Below are 25117 nucleotides of genomic sequence, written 5' to 3'. Positions count from 1 at the left end.
GCAGAGCAGTTCTCCTGGGTTCCCTGACCCTCCTGCTCTCTGCCCGGGTGCCCTTTCCCAATGAAATCTCTTGCTTTGTCAGCACATTAGTCTCCTCAGACAATTCATTTCCAAGTGTTAGACAAGAGCCCAGTTTCGGGCCCTGGAAGCGGTTCCCCTTCCTGCAATAGTAATACACCATGGGACTATCTCTTGCTATTAATTTTAAATGTAAAGATATCATAACTAACTAGGCCATATATAAAGAAGAATAGTCAAGATGTTAAAGAGTCTAGAATCCATATCATATGTGGAATAGGCCTCTTCTCGGAAAGGAGACAATAAGAAGGATTTCTACATTAAAATGAGAGGTTTCACCACATTACTTCAGAATGAAGTTGAATCCAGAAATAACGTGACACAAAACAAAATTGACACTAATTTTTTAAAATAGATAAGATTATTTCTCTTCTGCACAATGAGCAATTCTGCACATTTTAGTATATGTTTCTATGTATGTGTATTAAAAAGTAGCTATCAAATATATTATACATATTCAATTTTATATCAAATAATGTTTTCTATTAACAATTAATTATTAGTGGTCTTTTATGACATATATAATAGACATTGAGGCCAGAATTAGAAAATGTTCTAAACATTCTAGGAAACAAATACAGTAACTTGTGAATTTCATGATCATAATATATATTCATTACATCTATGTAGAAAGGAGTGTATTTTTGAGTGCATATGTTTGTTCTTATTTATCTCTATTTCTTAGTTGACATTTGGGTCCTGGTTCCTCCATCCACTGAAACAATGATACGTATAACTTCAAGAAGACAGAATTTAGCATAGAACAAGGAACTCACTGCTCAACTGTATTTCAAATATTTTTTAAGTTACAAAGTAGTTTTGAAAGTTAGGATTCAGTGAATGAGAAAGTATTTTCAAGACGGCAAAATTTCCTTTTACCTAGCAAACTGAAAACCTGAGCACAGAGTTCATAAGAAACATAATTCAGAGGATGCAGGAGGTATTTTCAGAGACCTATTGTCATGGTGAGAATTTTTAGAAGTTCAAATAACAGGAAGGAAGCAAGGAGATTCACAAGGGGTATGACTAAAGTAAGAAACCAGAAGGATCCACATAGAAGTCCATGACTGCAGACCCTGGAGAGCATTCTCAGGATCGACTGTTGGATAAGAACAGTTCCCAGACAGGCTGTAGGTTAGAGTGAAAGCTAAGAGAACTTGCATCCTGCTTCTTCGTGGTAGCTGAAAGGTGGCACTAGCGGTAAAGAGTCCTCCTGCCAATACAGTGATGCAAGAGACTGGGCTTTGATCCCTGCATCCGGAAGATCCCCTGGAAAAGGCCATAATAACTCACTCCAGTATTCTTGCCTGGAGAATCCCATAGAGGGAGGAGCCTGGAGGGTTATGGTTCACAGGGTTGCAAAGAGTTGGACACCACTGAAGCAACTCAGCATACACGCACACAGGGCCAAAAAGCAGGGTGCCCGTGCTCAGCGGCTAAACTGTGTTCAGCTCTTTGTGGGCCCGTGACTCCTCTGTCCGTGGGATTTCCCAGGCAAGAAAACTGGAATGGGTTGCCATTTTGTCCTCCAGGGGCTCTACCAGACCCAGGGACCAAACCCGTGGTTTTCTGTGTCTCCTGCATTGGCAGGTGGATTCTTTACCACTGAGCCACCTGGGAAACCCTAAACACAGGTGCCTCTTGCCACAATCAATACTGAAAATACAGGGAAAATGGCAACAGGACACAGTTAGCCAGACAGAGTTTGAAACAGCATCCCTGACGTGCACTGAATCCAGACTTTCTCCATCCAGTGAGGGTACGTGAAAGTGATGTGAGGACCAGGTCCCCAAAGAAAGCCGGCACTAGGGTAAGGCGGATGCAGGATCCAGCAATGGTCACTAACAGTGGGTGTCCACGCAGAAGGCAAAACCCAAGTCTCAGCAGGAGTTGGCACAGCAAGCCCAGAGCTGTGTGAGGTCACTGCAGCACAGAGCGGTAAGGATCCAGATGCTTGCCAGCAAACCCGAAAGCCTTTCCCACTGCCGCTGCTACAGCTTGAAGACACACAGTTTCCTAAATATACTGTGTTTATCTATCAGACAATGCCATTTAATAAATGAGGAAAGAGGAGAGAAACCTCACAGAGAAAGGAAAGCAGCACTGATAAGAAGCTTGACCTTCCAATTAATAAACATTTACTCTAATGAGGCATTCCTAAACAAACAAAAAAAGGGGGGGATCTAATTTAGATTTCTCCCATCATCATCAATGTCCTTTTCTATCACATCAGCAGGAATTGAGGCTTGAAAGCAAGGAGAGATATGTTACAGAAAATGCAGAATTATATTTTTTTACACATTGGAGAAAGTAATGTATCTTAAAGCCTTGTAAGTCCAACATATAAATTACAATGCACTTGGCTGAATTTACTACACTACAATGGATCTGTGATTACTTACAGGATGATCCAGATCATACATCATCCTAGACAAGGAAAACTGTGTTAATATCCATAAGCCTACCCTGGTGATAGGGCATGGACATTGTTGCTAAATAGAGTGATCTCATCAATTATGTTTTAACTGACAAGGAAGCCAAAGAATGCCAAGATAATGTGAGGTGTTGGAGTTTGCTTGGAACATCTCCCACCTCCCTACTGTTCCTCCAGCGCAAAGCTATGGCTGGCTTCCTATGAAACAATGAGTCTTGGATTTGATGTGAAAGTCTATTCATTTTTCTCAAGCAGGATTCTTAGGGCAACCTAAATAAACACTAACAGCAACTGCGACACTCAGGTCAAAGATTTGTATATTCACTTTTTAAGATGATATGGCTTTAAGATAGGCCATTTCAATTTGCTGGGTCTTGGTTTTATCAATGTACAAAAAGCAGATAACTTGTATTAGAAGACCCTCCACTATCCCTTCCACTATTCACATGATGTGTGTGTTAGATGCTTAGTCATGTCCGACTCTTTGCTACCCCATGAATTATAGCCCGCCAGGAACCTCTGTCCATGACATTCTCCAGGCAAGAATACTGGAGTGGAATGCCATTCCATCTCTAGCAGATTTTCCTGACTCAGGGATTGAACCCAGGTCTCCTGCACTGTAGGCAGATTCTTTACCATCTGAGCCACCAGGGAAGTCCTATTCATATGATACATATGATGATATAGAGATTTATGAAGCCACCACTGAATTGGGATAGAGTCACTCAAGATGGACTAGAACACTATAATAAAGCCAGAATTAAGAAGATTTTGATCCTCAATTATTAAAATAGCAGAAATATACCAAAACAATAGAGTCAATATTTATATCCAAGCAACCATGAATACTCTACAGTAGCTCTTTTTGAAATAAAACCATCACAAGGCAAATTATAAAAACCATTATTAATTTTTAACTCAAAATATGTTCTAAATCTTACTGCATGCAAGATGTTATATTAGGAATCTCAGGGGATATAAACATGAATCAAATAGGACTCTCCTTAAAGTTAGAGTTTAAATGAGAAATTTCATTTCAATCAGATAAGAGAGAACTTTGAATGAATGCCAAGATTCCCAGATGTGCTACGGAAGATTAATTGGTCAACAGCATCTAGGAAGGACTAGTATCACTTTTATAGTCACAAACATCACAGAAAATACTGCTATTGTACAGTCATTCCTTGGAGAGTAAAAACTTACGATCTATAAACCTCAGCAAGCTGGCAAACATAGCATAGTCTCTTTTTTGGAACATATATCTAATCGAATGGCATCACGCTGAGAAGACTGATGGTTCAGTCTTTATTAAAGAAATTTATCTCTATTTACCTGGGTTCTGCCCTCTAAAATAAAGAACAGCAATAAAGTTTAAATCATCTAATGTTCCAGAAACATATGGCAAAAGTAGCACACATTTTGTTCAATAGATGATAGGTACCTTTTTATCCTTTATACCACTGCCAGGATAAACTCTTCCAAGTGTTTAGTAAATTATGTGCTGTATTAAAAATGGTGTGAGCTCATTATTTATTTTTTGTACTGGAGGACAAAGTTCCTATATGTCTCCAACTTGACTATTTCTAGCAGAGAAAATTTTCATTTACTGGAACTAAAATACTTGACATACAATGGGAGGAGGATAAGGACTTCTCACTGACTTTTCCCATTAAGCATTCTTGGGCAAACCTGAGATATACTCCACAGAATGGATTTTATATTCATTCAGCAGCCCGCTTTGCAGCTAGTAGCAACATTCATAGGCTTTACTCAGAGCAGTCCTGTTATTTTAACATGGCTGTTTCTATTTATAAAGTTACACAATCCAGTTGGTTCCTTCTTCCTCCCTGTCTGAGACACAGTTTACAGAAAGAAACCACAGTTATTACATAATTGCATTGCCAGGAAATCCAAGTGCTGTTTTCTGGTAGAGAGTATAAGACCTGAACCTTGACTTATGTCTTACTCATCTTAAATCACATCTGTTTGGGGGACTTTCTCCTGGCTCAAGAATGTCCTCTAAAGTTTTATTATATTTATTAGAATGCCATTTTTGCTCTTATGACTAATTCATGTGGTGGTTTTACAGATGTCCTGTAAATGAAAGCCCACTATACAACAGGAAGTACCAATGGCCAAGTCCTTTGGAGAGTAGCAACACATTCACCAGAGGATCCAGGTGGTAAGACATGTGAACAAAAGTTTTACACAACCACACTTGAAAAGAAGAAAACAAAAGACAAGGCAGTCATTGGGACTCGCTCTAACTCATTCAACTCAGTGGCAGCTGCTCCCACTGAATGTGTTCATACAAGTCACCATTGTGAAGGGGTGGATATAGAGAGGAACTATCCTCTGGAAGGCAAGACAAACTATGAATGCCACAGAATGAACGCAGGGATATGATGTCTCAGATTTTCTTGTAACTCCTCAAAATGTTAAATGTAATTAAAAACTTAATGACTGTCTGATCAAGGCTGCAGAAGAGAAAGGGATGTATCAGGGCTTGTGGTACCCTTACACATGCAGCATCTTTTCTCAAACTGCACCCAGAATGAGGTGTAGATAGTTGTCGGCACCTGGCCCACTCTCGGCCTAAAAGGATTTCTTTCTTGCTGAAACCTCTGCAGTCTTATCTTTCAGTTTGATTTTATCTTCTTGCTTTTTAAATTCTCTCAGCTTGCCTCACACACACACACCAGACATAAGAGCTAAACGAACTGTGTTTAGGGCCTGAGGGAATTAATTTTCTGCCTGGGATAACTAGACAGAGTGTGATGCAATTCCTCCCCTGAATTTAAAATGCTGTGTTATCTTGAAGACAATCTTCCTCATCCAATAAAAACAGAGAGGGAAAACGGGTGACCTTAAAAGACATTTTTCTGAAACCTAAGATTCTCACACACACACACACACACACACACACACACACACACACACACACACAAATGCTTCTGATAATTCTGGGTGTAGACAGATGCTCTCTTCCCCTCTGTACTTCCCCAAGTTTTTGTCAATGGGCTATTGTTAAAAGTGTGGACTTTCTCCCAGACCACATCCTGTCTGTCTTATGGAGAACGACACTGCTGAAATAAATTGAAAAGCCCTGTTTTTCTGAGTGTGGAGAGAAAACAAATTAACTTCAAGATAGTTCCAAATTCAACTCAGAACCATGGAACTTATGTTGGAAATCACCTTATGAATGCAGGGAGCTATGTTTGTTTTACTGACACCCCTAAGTCTTTCACACAAAACCAAACAACAGGGCATTCACTATTGCCAACACTAGTGAAAATGGCAGAGATAAGAAGGAGCAGATGGAAATACCTGAACCTCAAAACAAAAGAGTCCTTCTTTGAACAACTGAAACCTCCACAGAAACTACTTCTAATCTGAATGATTGGCATTCAAGAAAGGACATGGTCTGTCAAAGTTTACTAGAGAACTGAGTCTGACATGAATCCTTAATTAAATAAGGTGATACTTTAAAATCAGTAAGTATAAAATACATTTTCAACTACTACCAAATTAGAATTAATAAGCCTGGTGCACTGGGAAGACCCAGAGGAATCGGGTGGAGAGGGAGGTGGGAGGGGGGATCGGGATTGGGAATACATGTAAATCCATGGCTGATTCATATCAATGTATGACAAAACCCACTGGAAAAAAAAAATAATAATAATAAAAATAAATTAAAAAAAAAAAAAAGTAAAGAGAAAAATAAGAACATCGGATTCAGAATTAGGGTGACCCACCATCCCAGTGTGCCCTGGACCGAGAGATTCCCCAAACAAAAACTTTCAGAGCTAAAATAAGGACAGTTCTGGGAAAACCACAACAGCTGCTCATCTATGTGGACTGAATTTTTTTCATGTTAATGGTTCCTTATAGAAGGTAAGGAGAAGGGGAGAAAACAGTAAGTAAAATTTGGAATAAAAATGGTAAAAAGAAAATTGTTATTTATATTAGTCAGTAAGATCTCCCTGTGCCCCTACAAAATATTCTTGCACACCAAAGAACAGACAAAGATGTGAATCTCCTAAGGAAATATTAGCTCATGCTTTGGGCATTGATAAAAACATCACTTGCTTTAACCTTCACATATCAGCAGCTCCAAAGCTCAGATCTAAATGTGTAGGTGACCTTTAGCAACTATACAAAACATCACAGAATAAATTTTATACACCAGTCTTTCCTCTAGCTTTATCTTATTCTATTGTTCTTTCCTTCTTATGATCCTATTTTATTTGCACATGTTTTGAAGTTATGTTGCATTTTTAAAAAATTCTACTGAAGCTTTTTTTTTTTTAAGAGAGACAGGATTTAAACTGGCAGTACTAAATTGAGGGCAATTTCTCCCCCACCAAGGGGACAGACAATGTCTGGAGACATTTTTTGATTGTTACAACTGAACAGAATAAACCTGTTTGAAATTAAAAAAAAAAATACTTCAAATATATAATAAATATTAAGATTATTGGAAACCTGAATTATCAGTATAATTGCTTCTGATATTTCTAAGTAATACCAAAGAGGAATTTAATGCTGCCCTCAATAATAAATATAAATTCCTAAAGACTCATAGTTGTTGCTAGCATATTTCCCACAAAACCCATCATGTTAAAATGAGCTTTCAAACACACACACACACTTCCTTTTACATAGTAAGTATAAATAGTTGATGATGGACTAATTAATAGATACAGGAAAAGTCACCTAGGATCTATGACATAGACACAGAAGTAGAACTTGGAGGGATTTACTTTGTGAAATAGCAACCTTGTTTTAGAATACAATAGATTTAGCTTGAATCAGAGGAAAAGAGCAGAGAGAACATATTGTTGGAGATGATAACCGTTGTGTTCAATGGAAGAAGGCAACACACAAGTGTGGATATCAAAAAGCCAACCAAAGGAAGGAAAAAACAGCTATAAAAAGCAGATGGTTTGAAGAGAAAGGAAATGTAAAACAGAATCCAAAAAAGTATATGGGTCAAAATAATAACATAAATGATTCTGGCAAAAATATTGCTCTGGAGAAATGCAACAAATGGCCAAAACCAGAAAGGCACAGCAAGATTAAAAATGTAAGCATTCCAGGGCAATAAAGAGAAATACCTATTACCTGCATATTTTTCAGAGTCTAAAAGTTGGGCAATTTAAATTGATCCATGCTAAAGCTAAACAGTAAACACTGACAAAAAGACGCAGAAACCCGAGTAGATAGTCCCAGATGTACAACTAAATCTAAAGACCAATTAAGTCATCTAGAAATTTATGTTGCATTTGAAAAGAGGTTGTTTTATGCACTGTTCTTTGTATTTGTTCACCAAGGCCTGAAAGGATTGCAATATGAGTTGCTTCTTCCAATACTCGTGGTGGATTTGTCAATGACTCATTCATACATTGTGACAAGGTCCACTTTGGAGCCAATGTGCCTACAGAGCTAGGTGGTGTCTTCAGGCCGAGAGAGCAGATATTCCCTCACATAACCATGCAGCCACGCATTTGACACCTAGATGCCACCAAACACCTCCTTCCTGCTGCTGACTCCCTTCCTGACTCCAGCCCAACTCTACATTTCACTTCTAGAATTCAGATCTGACACTCTTGACCCTCTGGCTCCCAGCTTGATGGAGAGTTTCCAAATCCAGCAAGAGGAAAATGCTATCAGCTGAGCAGTAAAGCAAGTAGAAACAAGGGCACAGGATCAAGAGAGAGTTGCCTTCAGGATATAAGTTTGGATCAGCCAGTTCGAACAGGAGAAAACTAAAGGTGGGTAGCAAAATCATCAAGCGGGAAGCAGCCTGCAGAATCAAGATACTGCTGTTATTAACATACGGTGAATTTGTGTACATGGGCGTGGTTTACTTTTTAAAAGCGGAATTAAATACAAGGTGTTTTCTTTCTGTACATTTAGTAATTTGAATATAATTATGGTCCTCCACTTATTCAATGGTTTGCACCTAAAAGACATGTCCTTATATCAAGAACTTTTGGACAATCTGGAAACCACTTCTGGGCACCTTAGAATATCTAACACAGCAAATTTTGGCTGATTTTGAACATCTGACTAATGAGGCAGTTATGGGCTAACTAAATTCTGACTAATAGTTTACCAAACCATTTCAAGATGCATGGCTAGGCTATATTTCCCGGCCTTTCCAGCAATTAGGTAGCCTGTGATAGGGCTCTGGCCAACAGAAATGGGTGGAAGTGAGTTATATGGAATTTCTAAGGCTCTTACCCAATCCTCTATTTTCTCTCTTTCACTGACGGTTAGCTAAAGGTAGGATGGTACAACCACAAGCTAAAAAAAAAAAATCTGATTTCCTGAGTTACCATAAACCTATGTCAGCAAACTTTCTATAAAGGACCAGACAGTAAATATTTAAGGCTGTACTGTCTCTATTAAAACTACTCAACTCTGGTCTCACTGCATAAAAGCAACCATTGACAACACAGAAACAAATGTGATAACTGCATCCCAATAAAACTCTACTTACTGAAATTGAGTGCCAACCCAGATTTGACCTATGTACCACAGTTTGTCAAACTCCAATATTACAGAACAACCAAAAGATTGAAAAATAACCTCCTACTGTGTTAAGCCATTGAGCCCTTGAGTCTATCTGTTAGAGAATTTAGCATTACCTTAGCTAACCAAATGACATTTTGATTGTTTACAAAATTTACTTTAACATATGTCATGATGGGAAATTGTGAACCTGACACCCCACAGGTTTTCAATTCTACAAGAGTCCTTTAAAACACTGAAATACAGAAGAAAGAGATGACTTGCTGTTTTCATTTCTTTGTTTGGTTTTTCTACTCAATGGAGACTGCATCATCTTATTTTATGGGGAAACAGGTAAATTTTTGCCACTGTCTTCCCATCTCCAGGCAGACTTGTAACACTTTTTAACAAATCATTCCACTTACTGGGAACAGTGGAGAAATCCTGCCATGCATTCAATTAATGATCTCTCCCACAGATATTGAATTTCTCTACTGGCTCCAATGACCAGGAATCCAAAGTAAAGCATTTCTCAGAGCAAAAATGGAGCAACAGTGGGAGGATGAAGAGTTCAAAGTGAAAACTGTCAAGACTTAATTCAGCCCTCCTGCAAGAATCCACAGTTTTCTATACTTTCCCATTATGTGATTGAAGCAACGAAAAGAAGAAATAACAACTTTGACTGTGGTTTATAAATTGTTATCAGAGAGAGACAGAGAGGGAGATTGAAAAGTAAGGACTTAAGGGTCATATAGACCTAGGTTGGCATTCCTGCTCTATTTTGACACCTCTCTGAGCTGTTTCTATATATATTTAATTGTAATAATAATAAATTGGATATAGCATCCAGCATGTGGTAGGTACGCAGAAAGTATTAATTATTATCATTAGTTTTAACTACTACTTGCTGCCAAATTCACAAATTATCATTTTCAAATAAACTGTAAATTTTTGTTTGAATTAAAATGTACTTATACTTCAAAACACAGAATTTTGTGTTTTGTTGATAATTAGTACATTAATTCAAAAAGCCATAGCTTATTTCACTAGACTTGTCCCTCTTCCATTACTCTTGAGAGGGTTATTTTAGACAAAAGTTTGCTCCACTACACACTCCTAAACTTCTGTATTTCCAAACTCTCTTTTTACTGGATATTTCCATATTTTGTTTTATCCTCATCTTTCTAACAGATAGACTTAATCGTGTCTCTTTAATATCCTCCCCCTATCCTCTACAGAATAAGTACAAACTACTTATTGGACATTTAATGTCACCTTCCCATTGCCTCATCTCAACTACATCTCTCTTATCTACATTTTAGGATTGCTGAATAATCTATAGTTTTCAAACCACAGCACAGTATTTCATACCTTGGTAGATGCTATTCTATCTAAAATGTTCTTTACTCTGTATTTATTTGGCTAAACAAATTCAGTCTTCAAAACATGGTTGAAATGTTACTTTACTCATGCTTGGAAATTAATCACTATTTCCTTTGTTCTACTAACAACACTTAATATTGCTAAGCTTTATAATAAAGTATTACATATTTTATAGTATTATAATAAGTAATAAGTTGACCACCAACTATGTATGGTGGCACACAGTTTATAGGCAATATCTCATTTATTCTTTACAGCAATTTTATGTAGTTAGTTTATATTATTGTCCCCATTTTACAGATGAAGCAGCTGATACTTAAGTATTAATTGACTTGCCAGGGTCACTTTGTTAGTGAATATTGGAGTATTCTAAATTGAGACTTGTGGTCAGCAGATGTTAAACAGTACAAACAGGATGAAAATAAGAAGTAAATGTGAGCCAAGAAAAGATGTCTTTTTAAAAGCCATTAGTAACTTCTCAGAAAACAAAAGTCAGAAATCAAGAAAAGTAAAGCAAATGTAAAGCTTGGAATACTGGCAATAAACACAAACTACACTTTAAAGAAATGTATCTGCAAATAATAATCATTAAATATTAAATGCTAAAATTAATGAATATATTTAACATTTAAAAGATTAATAATAATAGTGGTTATTATTATTACATAGTAAAGACCCGATTATTTTCAGAAGCTGATTCTAAAGCAGTGTTTCTTAACTGAGTTTGACTTCACCTTCCCCACAGGTACATTTCACAACATCTGGAGACATTTCTGGTTGTCACAACTGGAGGATCCTACTAGCATGCAGTAGATAAAGGCCTAAATTACGCTAAATGCTCCATGATGGTAAGATGGCTCCCCCACATCACAGAATCATCAGGTCCAAAATTTGATGAGTTTGAAAAATACTGGTTCAAAAAAAATCCATTGAAGAGAAAGATTGAATAAAAAGAGAAATGTGATAACTGATAGGACAAAAATCACAAAGAAGAATAAAAGGAGTACATATCAAAAATATTACCCTTAGAAAAACTTTGTCAAGAACTGTTGTCCTCAGTTCTCTTTTATTTTTTAGAGATACAGAGGCTGAAGTTGAGAGAGTTTAAATAACTCAAAATCTATCAGAAGTTTAATTCAAATCTTTGAGCTCCCAGTTTGATGTTATTTTAACTATGCCAACTAGTATTTTAAGTTCAAGATAAAGGGTAATTCCTGGAGACATGATAGCATAAATATCAACTATAGAGCAATTGTTTTATTTACAAATTAATGACATACCTATTGACTATATATTTCCATAAACAATATATTAAGCACCTTCATTTTTATTACAGGAAAGAAAAAGTGTCTATAGCACTGGAAAGGAAGAAGCTAAGAAGAATGTACTTAGCACATTGGCATCAAGTATTCACTCAATAGTGACACCTGAAGAAGAACAATTTAAAAGTTGTATGAGATTTTGAATTACATTTAATCACATATAATTTACACCAGAAATTCTGGTAATTTCATAGTTTAAAACATTACAAATAATTCTTTCAAGATTTTGTAAAGCACAAATGAAAATAATAAATTATGGTATTACACTGTCACATTTCTATAAATTGTTACTCAAGGGAAAGAAATATACGCTACTGAAAATCTGAGTCTTCAGCCATCAGAGAAAAAAGTTAAAATTCAGAGATCATTACAATATTCTTTACACTATGCTGTCACAAAGACAAAAACAGTGAAAGCAACTATTAATGGCTTCACTACACAACTTGGAGCATGAGCTGTAATGAGAAAAATAAATCATCTTGTTTCTTTAAATACAAGTAATTAAATGTGCAAGCACAGCAGAAGTAGGCAGCACAGGGGGAATCATCTAGAGAACAGAGGGCTGACCCACGCAGCAAGTGTTACCATGTGAGCGGGCCAACATGGGTCCACAGTCCTCGGCAACCAGGCATCCTTGCCACGAAGGAAACAGCTGGAGGCCAGAGACCGCCCTCGGCTCTACTGACATCTGCTGCTATGTATTTCTATCATGGGGTTTCTTTTATTTATCAATATGTTTGTTTTTCAAACAATTTGATGGAGACCATGTGTCAACTTAATTGTCTTCTGATCATTAGAGGCAATTGGGCACACCACTGTTTTATCTGCAACTCACTAGCAATGCTAATTTGGAGAAGGCAATGGCACCCCACTCCGGTACTCTTGCCTGGAAAATCCCATGGACGGAGGAGCCTGGTGGGCTGCAGTCCATGGGGTCGCGAAGAGTTGGACACGACTGAGCGACTTCCCTTTCACTTTTCACTTTCCTGCATTGGAGAAAGAAACGGCAACCCACTCCAGTGTTCTTGCCTGGAGAATCCCAGGGACGGGGAGCCTGGTGGGCTGCCGTCTATGGGGTCGCACAGAGTCGGACACAACTGAAGTGACTTAGCAGCAGCAGCAGCAGCAATGCTAATTAAATACTTAAACCTTGCTAACACATATAGAAATTAAGTCAGCCAATAGCCTTTCTTCTCTTCCCCTGGCACCACAAGGAGTCCTCCTTGTTGCAGTATTGTTTATCGGTAAGAACAGCATCTTCTGGAACCACGCAGTCTTAGTCTGAATCCATATTCTACCACATTGAGATACTGGTAAGCAATTTAATCTCAGTTTCAGTTTATTCATCTGTAAAATGGGGATAATAACAGTACTTATATCATAAAGCTATTGCGAGGACTGAATGGAATACTCCATGAAGTGTTTGTTCCAATAAATGGCATCTAGCAAGCCTCTACAAGCATTAATATTAGTTCCTTTCCACTCTGATTTCTCTGAAATGTCATTGATAGTGTAATTTTGTCTCATTTTTACATAAGAGACTCCACTGTCTACCAAATGCCTCCATCTGCCTACATCTATAATCTGATCCCCCAAACAGTTCCTTTTCATTAATAGTCTGCTCAAATTATAATGGCTTTCCCACTTGGTATCCCTCTGTGAAATCCTCTCCTCAAAAGAATGCTTTTCCCCTTCCACACGGGCATCCTATCTGCCCATTAAATTCCAACTACTTGATGATGAAGTCGTTTTTGAATGTTCCAGCCAAATAGGATTTCTATCAGATGTAAAATCTGACAAAATAACTGCCCTCATTAGCAACATTATCCATATATTTTCTTGTCTATGTCACAATTTCTGCTTTAAAAAAAAAATATTCAATTTAATGCTTCTGAGCATCTTCTGTTTTCAGAGCATTAGTGTTGTGACTATATGAACAAAATAATAAGAAATGATATCTACCTTGATTGTTCTTACAACTAATAGGGTAAGAATATTAATCAAACCTCCATTCTATCATGCACAAGTACTTTCTTTATATCTTCCCAACTGAATGTAAATGATTCTTTGTTTTAACCAGAATAACGATTTATTTATTCTTTTCTTTGACTTTGGAAGTAAGTCTTTCAAAAAAGGTGAAATTTGGAGGAAAAAGTATAAATAGAACATTGCAAGTAAAATGAAGAAAGAATGTAACGTAAAGGCAAAAAAAAAAGGCATCGTAGAGACAAATCTAGATTCAAACTCTGGATTTTGACACTAGTACTTAACTGTTTGATCCTATCTAGTGTCCCACTCCATCCAGGCCTCAGTTTAATTCTCTGTAAATGTGGATACAATGCCTTCTTTGAAACTCTGTGAGACTAAAGTGAGAAATTTCCTACAAAGTACAAGATCAGTTCAGTTCTGTTCACTCACGCAGTCGTGTCCGACTCTTTGAGATTCCATGGACTGCAGCACACCAGGCCTCCCTGTCCATCACCAACTCCTGGAGTTGACTCAACCTCATGTCCATTGAGTCATGATGCCATCCAACCATCTCATCCTCTGTCACCCCCTTCTCCTCCCACCTTCAATCTTACCCAGTATCAAGGTCTTTTCAAATGAGTCAGTTCTTCGCATCAGGTGGCAAAAGTATTGGAGTTTCAGCTTCAGCATCCGTCCCTCCAATGAATATTCAGGACTGATTTCCTCTAGTATGGACTGGTTGGATCTCCTTGTTGTCCAAGGGACTCTCAAGAGTCTTCAACACTACAGTTCAAAAGCATCAATTCTTCGGCGCTCAGCTTTCTTTATAGTCGAACTCTCACACCCACACATGACTACTGGAAAAACCATAGCTTTGACTAGATGGACCTTTGTTGGCAAAGCAATGACTTTGCTTTTTAATATGCTGTCTAGGTTGGTCATAACTTTCCTTCCAAGGAGCAAGTGTCTTTTAATTTCATGGCTGCAGTCACCATCTGCAGTGATTTTGGAGCCCCCAAAATAAAGTCTGTCAATGTTTCCATTGTTTCCCCATCTACTTGCCATGAAGTGATGGGACCAGATGCCATGATCTTAGTTTTCTGAAAGTTGAGTTTTAAGCCAATTTTTTCCTTCCTCTTTCACTTTCATCAAGAGCCTCTTCAGTTCTTCTTCACTTTCTGCCATAAGGGTGGTGTCATCTGCGTATCTAAGGTTATTGATATTTCTCCCAGCAATCTTGATTTTGGCTTGTGCTTCATCCAGCCCAGGGTTTCTCACGATGTCCTCTGTATATAAGTTAAATAAGCAGGATGACAATACATAGCCTTGACGAACTCCTTTTCCTAATTGGAACCAGTCTGTTGTTCCATGTCTGTTTCTAACTGTTCCTTCCTGACCTGCATACAGATTTCTCAGGAGGCAGGTCAGGTGGTCTGGTATTCCCATCTCTTGAAGTTTTCCACAGTTTGTTGTGATCCACACAGTCAAAGGCTTTGGCTTAGTCAATAAAGCAGAAATAGATGTTTTTTCTGGAACTCTCGTGCTTTTTCGATGATCCAACAGATGTTGGCAATTTGATCTCTGGTTCCTCTGCCTTTTCTAAATCCAGCTTGAACATCTGGAAGTTCACAGTTCACATACTGTTGAAACCTGGCTTAGAGAATTTTGAGCATTACTTTGCTAGCGTGTGAGATGAGTGCAATTGTGCAGTAGTTTGAGCATTCTTTGGCATTGCCTTTCTTTGGAATTGGAATGAAAAACTGACCTTTTCCAGTCCTGTGGCAATTGCTGAGTTTTCCAAATTTTCTAGCATATTGAGTGCAGGCAGCACTTTCACAGCATCATCTTTTAGGATTTGAAGTAGCTCAACTGGAATTCTATCACCTCCATTAGCTTTGTTCGTAGTGATGCTTTCTAAGGCCAACTTGACTTCGTATTCCAGGATGTCTGGCTCTGGGTGAGTGATCACACCATCGTGATTACAAAGTACAAGGTATGTGCTCAAAAAATTATTTTCTAAAATAATATTTAAAAACTTTAGTTTGCATAGGTAATCCAAGAATGAAGGGGTGAACAAGCCATGTGTGAAAGAAATTAAAAATGAGAACAGAGGTATCGTGTAGGTGACAGATCAAGCTGAAAGGAGGCTGGGAATTTAAAAGTGAAGGCCAGTGTTCAGTGGTAGGTCGGCTAAGGAACTTTCACGAACAGGGATGTCTAATGCTTAACCACACGATATTTGCTGAACCGTGACAATTAAAACACTCTTTCTTAACCTCAATCTCCAGATTTTTAAGTATGATCTCCTAACCAAAGTGACTCTCTTTTTCATTTGGGTGAACACCTAAGAAGAAAAGAAAAGCAAATCCATATGAAGAAAGACACTAGAAAATTCAAGAAAAGATAGAAATCAGAGCAAAAGGAAGACAGAAAAAAGTATAAATCCTTGAAATATCATGGTGGAATATGAAATTGGGAAATGCAATCTGTAATTAAAGCTATTTATTTTTTAAGAGCACAATGAGCTATCATCTCACACCTGTCAGAATGACAATCATCAAAATGAACACAAATAACAAACGCTGGCAAGGATATGAAGAAAAGGGAACCCTTTCACTCTGTTGGTAGGAATGTAAATTGTGGAAATCGGTATTGAGGTTTCTCAAAAAACTGAAAACAAAATTACCATATGTTCCAGCAATTCAACTCTTGGAAAACCTCCCAAGCACAAATTTATAAAGATCCATGCACACCAATGTTCATAGAGCATTATTTACAATAGGCAACATATGGAAGCAGCCTAAGTGTCCATCAATAGATGAGTGGAGAAAGAAAGTATGGTGTACACACACACACATACACACACACACACTACTCAGCCATAAAAAGAATGGAATTTTGCCATCTGCAGCAACATGGATGTACTTGGAGGTCATTATGCTAAGGAAAATAAGTCAGACAAAAACCAATATCCTCTGATATGAATTGTATGTAGAATCTAAAAAACACATAGAACCAGTGTATATAACAAAAAAAAAGCAGACACAGATATAGAGAACAAACTAGTGATTACCAGTAGGGACCGGGAAGGGTAGCTACTAAGTCACTTCAGTCATGTTCGACTCTGTGAGACCCCATAGACGGCAGCCCACTAGGCTCCCCCGTCCCTGGGATTGTCCAGGCAAGAACACTGGAGTGGGTTGCCATTTCCTTCTCCAATGCATGAAAGTGAAAAGTGAAAGTGAAGTTGCTTAGTCGTGTCCAACTCTTCGCAATCCCATGGACTGCAGCCCATCAGGCTTCTCCGTCCATGAGATTTTCCAGGCAAGAGTACTGGAGTGGGGTGCCATTGCCTTCTCCCAAGGGTAGAGAGTACACTATATTTAGGTAGGTATAGTATAGGTATGGGCTTCCCAGGTGGTACTAGTGGGAAAGAACCTGCCTATCAATGCAGGAGACATAAGAGATGCAGTTCGATCCCTGGGTCAGGGCGATCCCCTGGAGAAGGAAACGGAAACCCACTCCAGTATTCTTGCCTGGAGAATCCCATGGACCTAGGAGCCGAGTGGGCTGCAGTCCATGGGGTTGCAAAGACTTGGACATGACTGAAAGTGACTTGGTACTTTAGCACACTTAGGACAGGTATAATATAGTAAGAAATACAAACTATTATGTATAAGATAAGCTATAAGGATATATTGCACAACATGAGAAAAATAGTCAATATCTTACAATAATTATAAATGGAGCATAATCTTTAAAAGTTGTGAATCACTATATTGTATACCTGCAATATATAGTATTGTATAACAACTATACTTCAATTAAAAAAAGAAAAAAAGAACAGGGAGTCTTAGTTGACTGAAAAAGGTTGGGACAAGCAAGCATGAGACAAAGAGTAGCCAGATGGAGCTAAGATAGAAGTTAACACCAATCGGAGGACTGAAATATAAGACAGGAGAAATAACTAAAGTCTTTGTTGTTTTTTTTTAATCAGAATGGTAAATGCTTTGAACAGATGTGATAAGAGAATCCCTGGGGGAGGGACCAATTTGGAATTATTACAATAATTGACAGAAAACTTAACAAGGGTCAAGCTTGTGCATAAAAGAATCAATGAAGATGTGCATGAGAGGATAAAACAAGCTGCGGTACAGAAGTAAAATCTCCAATTTCTAGCAAATTATGGAATGTGGAATGGCAATGTTTATTATCAGAAGTTAGACTAGGAAATCAAGATTAGATGCCTGGAATGCTGGCATGTACACTAACCAAAAACAAGAATAGGAGAAGGGAGTACTGCATTGAGGATCCGTTTCTGACACTGTCATATACAGGTTTGTTCTCTCTCACCAAACTGTGAGGCTGTTTGGTGCAAGGACTGGCCAAATACTCCACATAAATGTTTCTTAATGATAGTCATCTATTGTGGGTACTATCCATGGTCTCTTTTCCTTAGAAATAGAACCCATAATTTTTAGTTGGGCACATGGTTGCTTTGAATAAACTTTACATTTTCCAGTCTCCACTACAACTAGATAAGGCCTTGGAACTACAGAACAGGCCAAATGGATGTGGAGGAATCCTTAATGAAATAGGACATGTCTTGTTAATTGAGTGAAAGTCAGTTATCCACTCAAGACTGAGAGATGGATGCCAAAATGATGATGGTGAACAAAACAGAGAGAGCTTGGATCCCCGACAATTTTGTGAAGTCCCCCTGCTAGTCATGGAGTACTTACTTCCAGATAGCCTTTAAATGAAAAAGAAAGAAACCTCTATTTTAATTCTGCTATTGTTTGGGTGAGTCTTTTTGTAAACAATTTGTAGCCACATCTAATTTTCTCTAATATAGCTACCTTGATCATGTTTGTTATTTTCTTCAGTTCAATTTTTTCAAAGGTTTATGTAAATCTTTATTCTTTTCTAACATTTAGAAATACTCTGGAATGCTGACCAGGCATTCTCTACATTTGATTGAAATTTTTTTAATTTGATAAGTGACATGGTGAAAACGTCCTTATAAATATAGCATTACTTACCACAGAGTCTTATTGGAATATCAGATGTATGAATGATATGTTCACTAACCAGAGACCAACCAAAATTCTCTTGTGAACAGTACTTACGGTGGTCAAGTCTTAGGCCAAGGCCATTTATCAAAGTAGAAGCTGGACTAAACCTGCAGAGATAATAGCCACGGTCAGGAGACAAAAGTGGTTTCTCTTCCATCTAGGTCAGACAAGCCATCGCGGGTACACGGAATATTAGAGGAGAATGACATCCATTTGCTTTTAATTATTTTCATAAAGTTAAATATTTTTCAGTCTTTGGTTGGTAGTTTACACTTCCCTACTTTCACCTTGAAATGCTTATTTGGGGCTGAGAACTCTAAGCCTGAAATTAATTACTTTCTTTTAACTGAGTTTTATTGGGTAGAAGATGCTGTCCTAAAACAAAAAGAATAATTGTAGAGCTAGAAGTACTTTAAAAATCATTCATTCTAAGCCATATGGTTTACAGGCAGAATGGTCCAAAGAGACTCATGAACATAATTAAATCTTTCTCAGTATAACTGTCCTTTCATTCATCGATTCATTCATTCATGGATTAATCCATTCAATGGCTATTTAATTGTTATGAATAAAGGATTGAGGAGAGGAAACTGTAACAGAGAATAAGGTCCTGGGCTCTATATAGTTTCAGTTTAGTGGGGATAGAAATAAATTATCCAGATAATTAAAACTCAATATAAATCAAGACGTTGAAATTATTACTACAGATAAAGAACAACAGAAGGTGGACAGGAAAGGTAACTAGCAGAGACTTTATGAAGAAAGTTGCATTTTGCTGTACCTGAGAGGATGTGAACAAGTGAGGATAGAATGGACATTTCAAACAAAAGGGTGACTTTCTTTTCAACCTTGTACAGTTGATTTCTGTACAAAGACTTTTTCTTAAATTATTTTTAACATACATTTGGGTGGGAGAGTAAAATCAACTTATCCCAAAGGAGTCAGAGATGAGAATGGTAGCTTTGTAAAGCTGGACATCCTAAGTTAATGCTGCATTAAAAAGTGAGGCAAGGTACAAAGGAATTCCTGCGAAGTTTACCAACGAAAGGGTCATGCTACCCTTCAGCATCTGGAGAAAATGAGTGTAGTATGGTTTAAAACCTAAGGGCTACTGTTCACAAATGTCATAAATTAAATGACTGAAAGAGATGTCAGTAATAAGTAAAACCAGGGTTTCAATTTACAAGTGAAAACCCAGATAAATGTGTAGTATCAAGGAAAATCATATTTCATTTTATTCTATACTGTAATGAATTAAGCAGGCTAGGATTCGCATATTCAGTCAGAAAGTGTATAAAATACAAATGATTTAGAGAAAAGTGCTGGTGTCTGTATGACTTTCCACAAATAAATCTTATTTTTACTTTATAATGTATGTGAAAAATAGCTTCCCTTTACCTCATACTTGTGATCAACTATGGTTTTCAGTAAGAGAGATATCTAGGATTTAACAAGGCACTTCATCAATAAGTAGTTATTCTGATAACACAGGCATATTCAGAGAATTCTGTTCATAACTTTTACAACAACTGGACAGAGGCTTTTTGACCATACAAACTGCTTAACTTTCTTACACCCATATTCCTCTACTGTTCCCCAATTCACAACATGCTTTCTATTCTACCTAACAGGAAATCTGCATTTCAGCTTTAAAGTCTGCAGGTAACCTTTAGTCACTAACCTTGCTGTCTTCTGTCTCCTTAGCTTTTCCTTGGAGGAGTTTCTTCTCTGCAAATTCACAGTTTGATTTGAAGGCGAGCTGACAAGAAAGCACTGAGCTCTCTAATTCGGTAAGCTCCAGAGGTCTCGAAGAAGAGCGCTGTGACCCAGTCGTGCCAAGACTTGGTATCAGAAGAGGAGTATGAACAGGCTTTGACCCAACAGCTGGCTGCCTTAGTTTTGAGGCAACCCCAAGTACAGGCATGGCTTCATATAAAAGTATCTTCTTGCTGCCAAAGAAAATTCTTCTAACCTCAGTCTGGTAGACTCCAACTTTAGTATTTCCAGAATAAATACTTTAAACAAAACTAGCAGTCATCATGATTAAAAAAAAAAAAAAAAAAAAAACTAATAATATAACTTTCAGGAAGAGGCAAAATTCCCCTTCATCTTTAGTTAAGTTTCTTTCTTGCTGGCTTGAATTCTCATGTTTTCATTCTCTCATATATTCATTCTCTCTCCTCTGTTCAGTGAGTCACTGCCCATGTAATATTAAATACTCCTTTGGGGAGGAAAACTTTCTTGAAGGTAACTGCTACAGAGCTCTTTCTCTAGGATTAAAGAGCTCCTAGATTTACTCTTTCTTCTCACTAGAGCAGTCTGAGTCTGAGCATTGTGAGTGAAAAAGAACAAAAGGGAAACCCTTCAGTCCAACTGTCAAAGCAGCCAAGAGACCACAATAGCAGAAGGACAGGCATTCTTCCTGACTTCAGAAATCATCAGCCTATATTCTCTTTTTAAAGAAAATTGTATTTCCCCCAGCTTAAAAAAAAAAAAAAAAAAGAAAAGAATGGATGCAATTAATCGCCAAAACAAGCAGCTGTTGGAAGAACTTTTAGCCCGGAAACAATCTCAGCAATGAAGCTGTTTGTCTCATTTCCAGCTATTTTTCACTACTGACAGCCATGAACCATGGTGTTCATTCTGTTTCATCCCATGAAATCAGGTTAAATTCATGCAATAGCAGCTAAAACTGCTAAATCACTCAGCAGATCATGACTGCCTCAGTTATGAAAACATAGTAAATACAAAGAGCAAGACACCAGATATACAGTAATCACTTTAAAATTTAATAATGGTGATAATAAAAATATTGAGAGCTAATACATATGGGAAATGTACTGCATAGCAGTTACTGGGCAAGCACTTCACACATTATCACACTTAACCAATGGGATAACTCAAGAATAGGCACATGTATTTTCTCCACTTCAGAGAAAGGCTAACTCAGATTCATTTAAGTAATTTGATGAAAATCATGCAGTTAAAAAGTGAAAGAGCCTGTACTATTTAAAGAGTAAATTTAAAAACTAAGAAACAATTTAAAATAAAACTATTATTCAAGCTCATTAAATCTAACTTAAAATTCTAAACTTCTAAAAGGCGTCCACTGATATATTCAATGGCTATGAACAATAATGCTTATATCCATAAAATGATTTTATGATTATCAGATCAAGTTTCATTTTTAGTAAAAGCATATCAGGAACTATAATAAAAGCAAGGGGTATGTTTTTAAGAAAGCATCTGATGTAGCATACTGTCTTTAAAGTAGTTGCATTTAGATAATGGGTCCCCAGAGAAATTCCTCCACCATTTAGCAAAACCATACTTATATGATGGTCTTGAGATTTCAAAAGAAAATTTATATGCAATAACAGGAACTTATTTGATTATATATCCCTTATGTTGAAGAATTCTGTAAGACATTCACAGATTTCCTCCTCTTTTTAAAATTTTTATTTATGTTATAATTATCAACTATTTTAAGATTTAGTAATATTCCAAGTAAAGCTCATGGAAAAATGAATGAACATTCAGTATTCTTTCAAGAACTGGTGGCAAATATGAGAATCATAATCACTATTGTAGAAAATATCTCTCTATAGTGAAGGAATGATTTTATTTGTCTACTATTTCCAGGTCTAAAATTATTATGTATTTTTTATCCAACTTAAACTTGAATTTAATCCAAGAACTAAAGTACTTTTTTTGGTTGTTTTGATATAAGTATAGAAGAAATTCGAATACAAGCTAGAAATCTTGCAAACCTAAAAAGTACCTCAAGTGGGCTTTACACAATGGGATAATAAGAAACAAACATAACCCTAGTAGTGATAAAGAAACAGTTACTTTCCATTTATAGTGGAAGTTAGTTACATTCCATTTATAGACCACTTAACACACTGTCTCTTCCAGAGACTATGAGATACTGCAAACCAGGAAATGTTCAAGTTCCTAAAGCAGGTTTTAAATTCTGTGAGAAGACATATGCACCCTGCAATCCTCACACTGCAGACACAATGGCATACCTAAAATAATAGTACTGGTGGGGAAATCAGGTTCTGGGAAGATCATTCAAAACATAAGCAAACTTTGGGAGCAGATCACTAACAAAAAATAATACTGGTACTCCGGAATATAATTTGGACCACCCAGGCAAGCAATCAAGCTCAGAGTTAAAAACAAAACAAACAAATAAAATATTGAATAGAAGCACTGGGGATATTTTAATTAGAATTGGTAGAAAAAAATCTAGTTGAAAGGCAAAGTTCTGAGTCCAAAGGTTTGCCACTGAAATGGGCATATGGGGCAGTACAATTGGCAAATATTTAAAAGTCACACAAAACAGGAGACCCTGAATACAGGGACTTACTCTTTAAATTTTCTTAGAATTGAGTCAAAAGGGCACCTGTTGAGGGGATAGTATTAAAGCTGAGGATTTCTTTTCCTCCCCAAGTCTATAATTCTACCTTGTCTTATTCTGCCTCCCTTGATCTAGAATGTATGACATACAAAGCTATATAACTTCTACATTATATCAACATAATTCTATTTACCAACTGTAAATAAGCTAACTGGTATTTCAGAAATGTGCCGGAGGGGAACACACTGTGTTTCCTGATACAATCAAGTTGGAAAACAATGTCCACGTGCAAAAAGGTATCTTTCACTTTGAAATACCTTTTGCTTATTACACAATATCATTTCACTAGGACAGAAATATAGAATTGAAAGTAGTCACCGCTGATAGCCTAGGAAATTACATCAACCACTAAGTACAATAAAAACAAGCTAACTTATTTTAGAGAATTGACTGTGTGCCAGGCACCATCATCCATTTCATTCTAAAAAGAACACCGCCTTTGAATAGGAGACAAAGGTGCTGAGAAGTAATTAACTTAAAGTCACAGAAAATGGGGTTTCTCAAGCTGGATTCAACAAACGACCGCCTGGAGTGCTCGCTAAAAATACAGATTCCAAATACAGATTCTCAAATTCATCCCAGATCTACTAAATAAGAATCATGAGGGAGAAGTTTATGAATTGAATTTAATAAATTGATTCTCATATATACACTAGGTGTACACTAAATATACACTAAAATGTAAGATTAAGAATCTTACATTTTATTTGATTTGTAGCTTGACAGTTCAGGGGATGGACTCTAAAAAGCTTGATTGCCTGTGGCCAAATTCTGCTTCTCTACTTACTTGCTGTATGAATCTGGCAGTTGCTATGACTCAGTTTCATCTTCTGTAAAAAGGGGAAAAAATCTGCAGTTCTTTCACAAGTTACTTGTGAGAATTTAAAAAATGAGATAAATTAAGCCATTTTTCTCATCAAATCTGAGGAAAAGCAGCATACATTAAAATAGCACATTATTACATTATTCTAAACTGTCAATTCCTTTTAAAGAAAACCAAAAATGAATAAAATGCATTTTATGTTTATCCACATAACTTTATTTCCTGCAGTATGTATTCCTTTGTGTAGATGCAAATTTCCATCTGGTATCATTTCCCTTCTCCCTGAACAACCTCAATAACATTTATTTTATTACAGATTTGCTAGTGATTAACTGTCTCAGCTTGCTTGTCTGAAAAAGGATTTACTTCACATCCATTTTTAAAAGAAATTTTTTTCTGAGTGTAGAATTCTGAGTTAACGATTTTCCTTCTTTGATACTTTAAGGATGCCACTCTATAGTTTTCCATTTGCATAGTTCCGAAGGAGAAGTGTGTTGTAATTCTGATCTTTGTTCCTCCCCATGTACTGCGGCTGGTTTATCCAGCTTTTGTTATGATTTGCTCATTTTACTCATTTTTAACAATTTGATTTTGTTATGTTTCTTCTAGGTTCCTTAGTATTTAGAGTTCTGTCAAAGCTGGAAAGTTTAGAATAGTTGTTTCTGAAACTATTTGTTGCCTCCCTCTTTCCTTCTGAGGCTCCAGGTACACACATGTTGGACCATTTGCTTTTGTACCACAGATTACTAATGCTCTAATTATTCCTTAGGTCTTTTTGTTGTTCAGTCGCTCAGTCATGCCCAGCTCTTTGCAACCCTTTGGACTGCAGTATGCCAGGCTTCCCTGTCCTTCACCAACTCCAGGAGCTTGCTCACTCACGTCCATTGAGTCAGTGATTCCATCCAACCATCTCATCCTCTGTCACCCCCTTCTCCTGCCTTCAGTCTTTCTCAGCATCAGAGTCTCATCCAATGAGTTGTCTCTTTGTATCAGGTGGCCAAAGTACTGGAGCTTCAGCTTCAGCATCAGTTCTTCCAATAAATATGGACTGGTTTGATCTCTTTACAGTCCAAGGGACTCTCAAGAGTCTTC

At 37.1% G+C, this 25117-nt stretch overlaps 1 protein-coding gene across 6 annotated transcripts in view; it reads right to left on the bottom strand.

Annotated features, from left to right (window-relative positions):
• NAV3 (neuron navigator 3) overlaps positions 1 to 25117 on the bottom strand; it is an 883898-nt gene that overhangs the window by 356835 nt on the left and 501946 nt on the right. For 2 of the 6 annotated variants that reach the window (XM_061124972.1, XM_061124982.1), the window contains exon 1: positions 20458 to 20700. The exons of the other annotated variants lie outside the window; for them this stretch is intronic. In XM_061124972.1, coding sequence (XP_060980955.1) covers positions 20458 to 20700 — 243 coding nt within the window. Of the gene's footprint in view, positions 1 to 20457; positions 20701 to 25117 lie in introns of those variants that run through there. 6 annotated transcript variants of the gene reach the window in all.

Source organism: Dama dama, chromosome 3 (assembly GCF_033118175.1).
Source record: "Dama dama isolate Ldn47 chromosome 3, ASM3311817v1, whole genome shotgun sequence".
In the NCBI taxonomy this organism is placed as follows: domain Eukaryota; kingdom Metazoa; phylum Chordata; class Mammalia; order Artiodactyla; family Cervidae; genus Dama; species Dama dama.
This window is presented reverse-complemented; position numbering and strand designations above follow the sequence as displayed.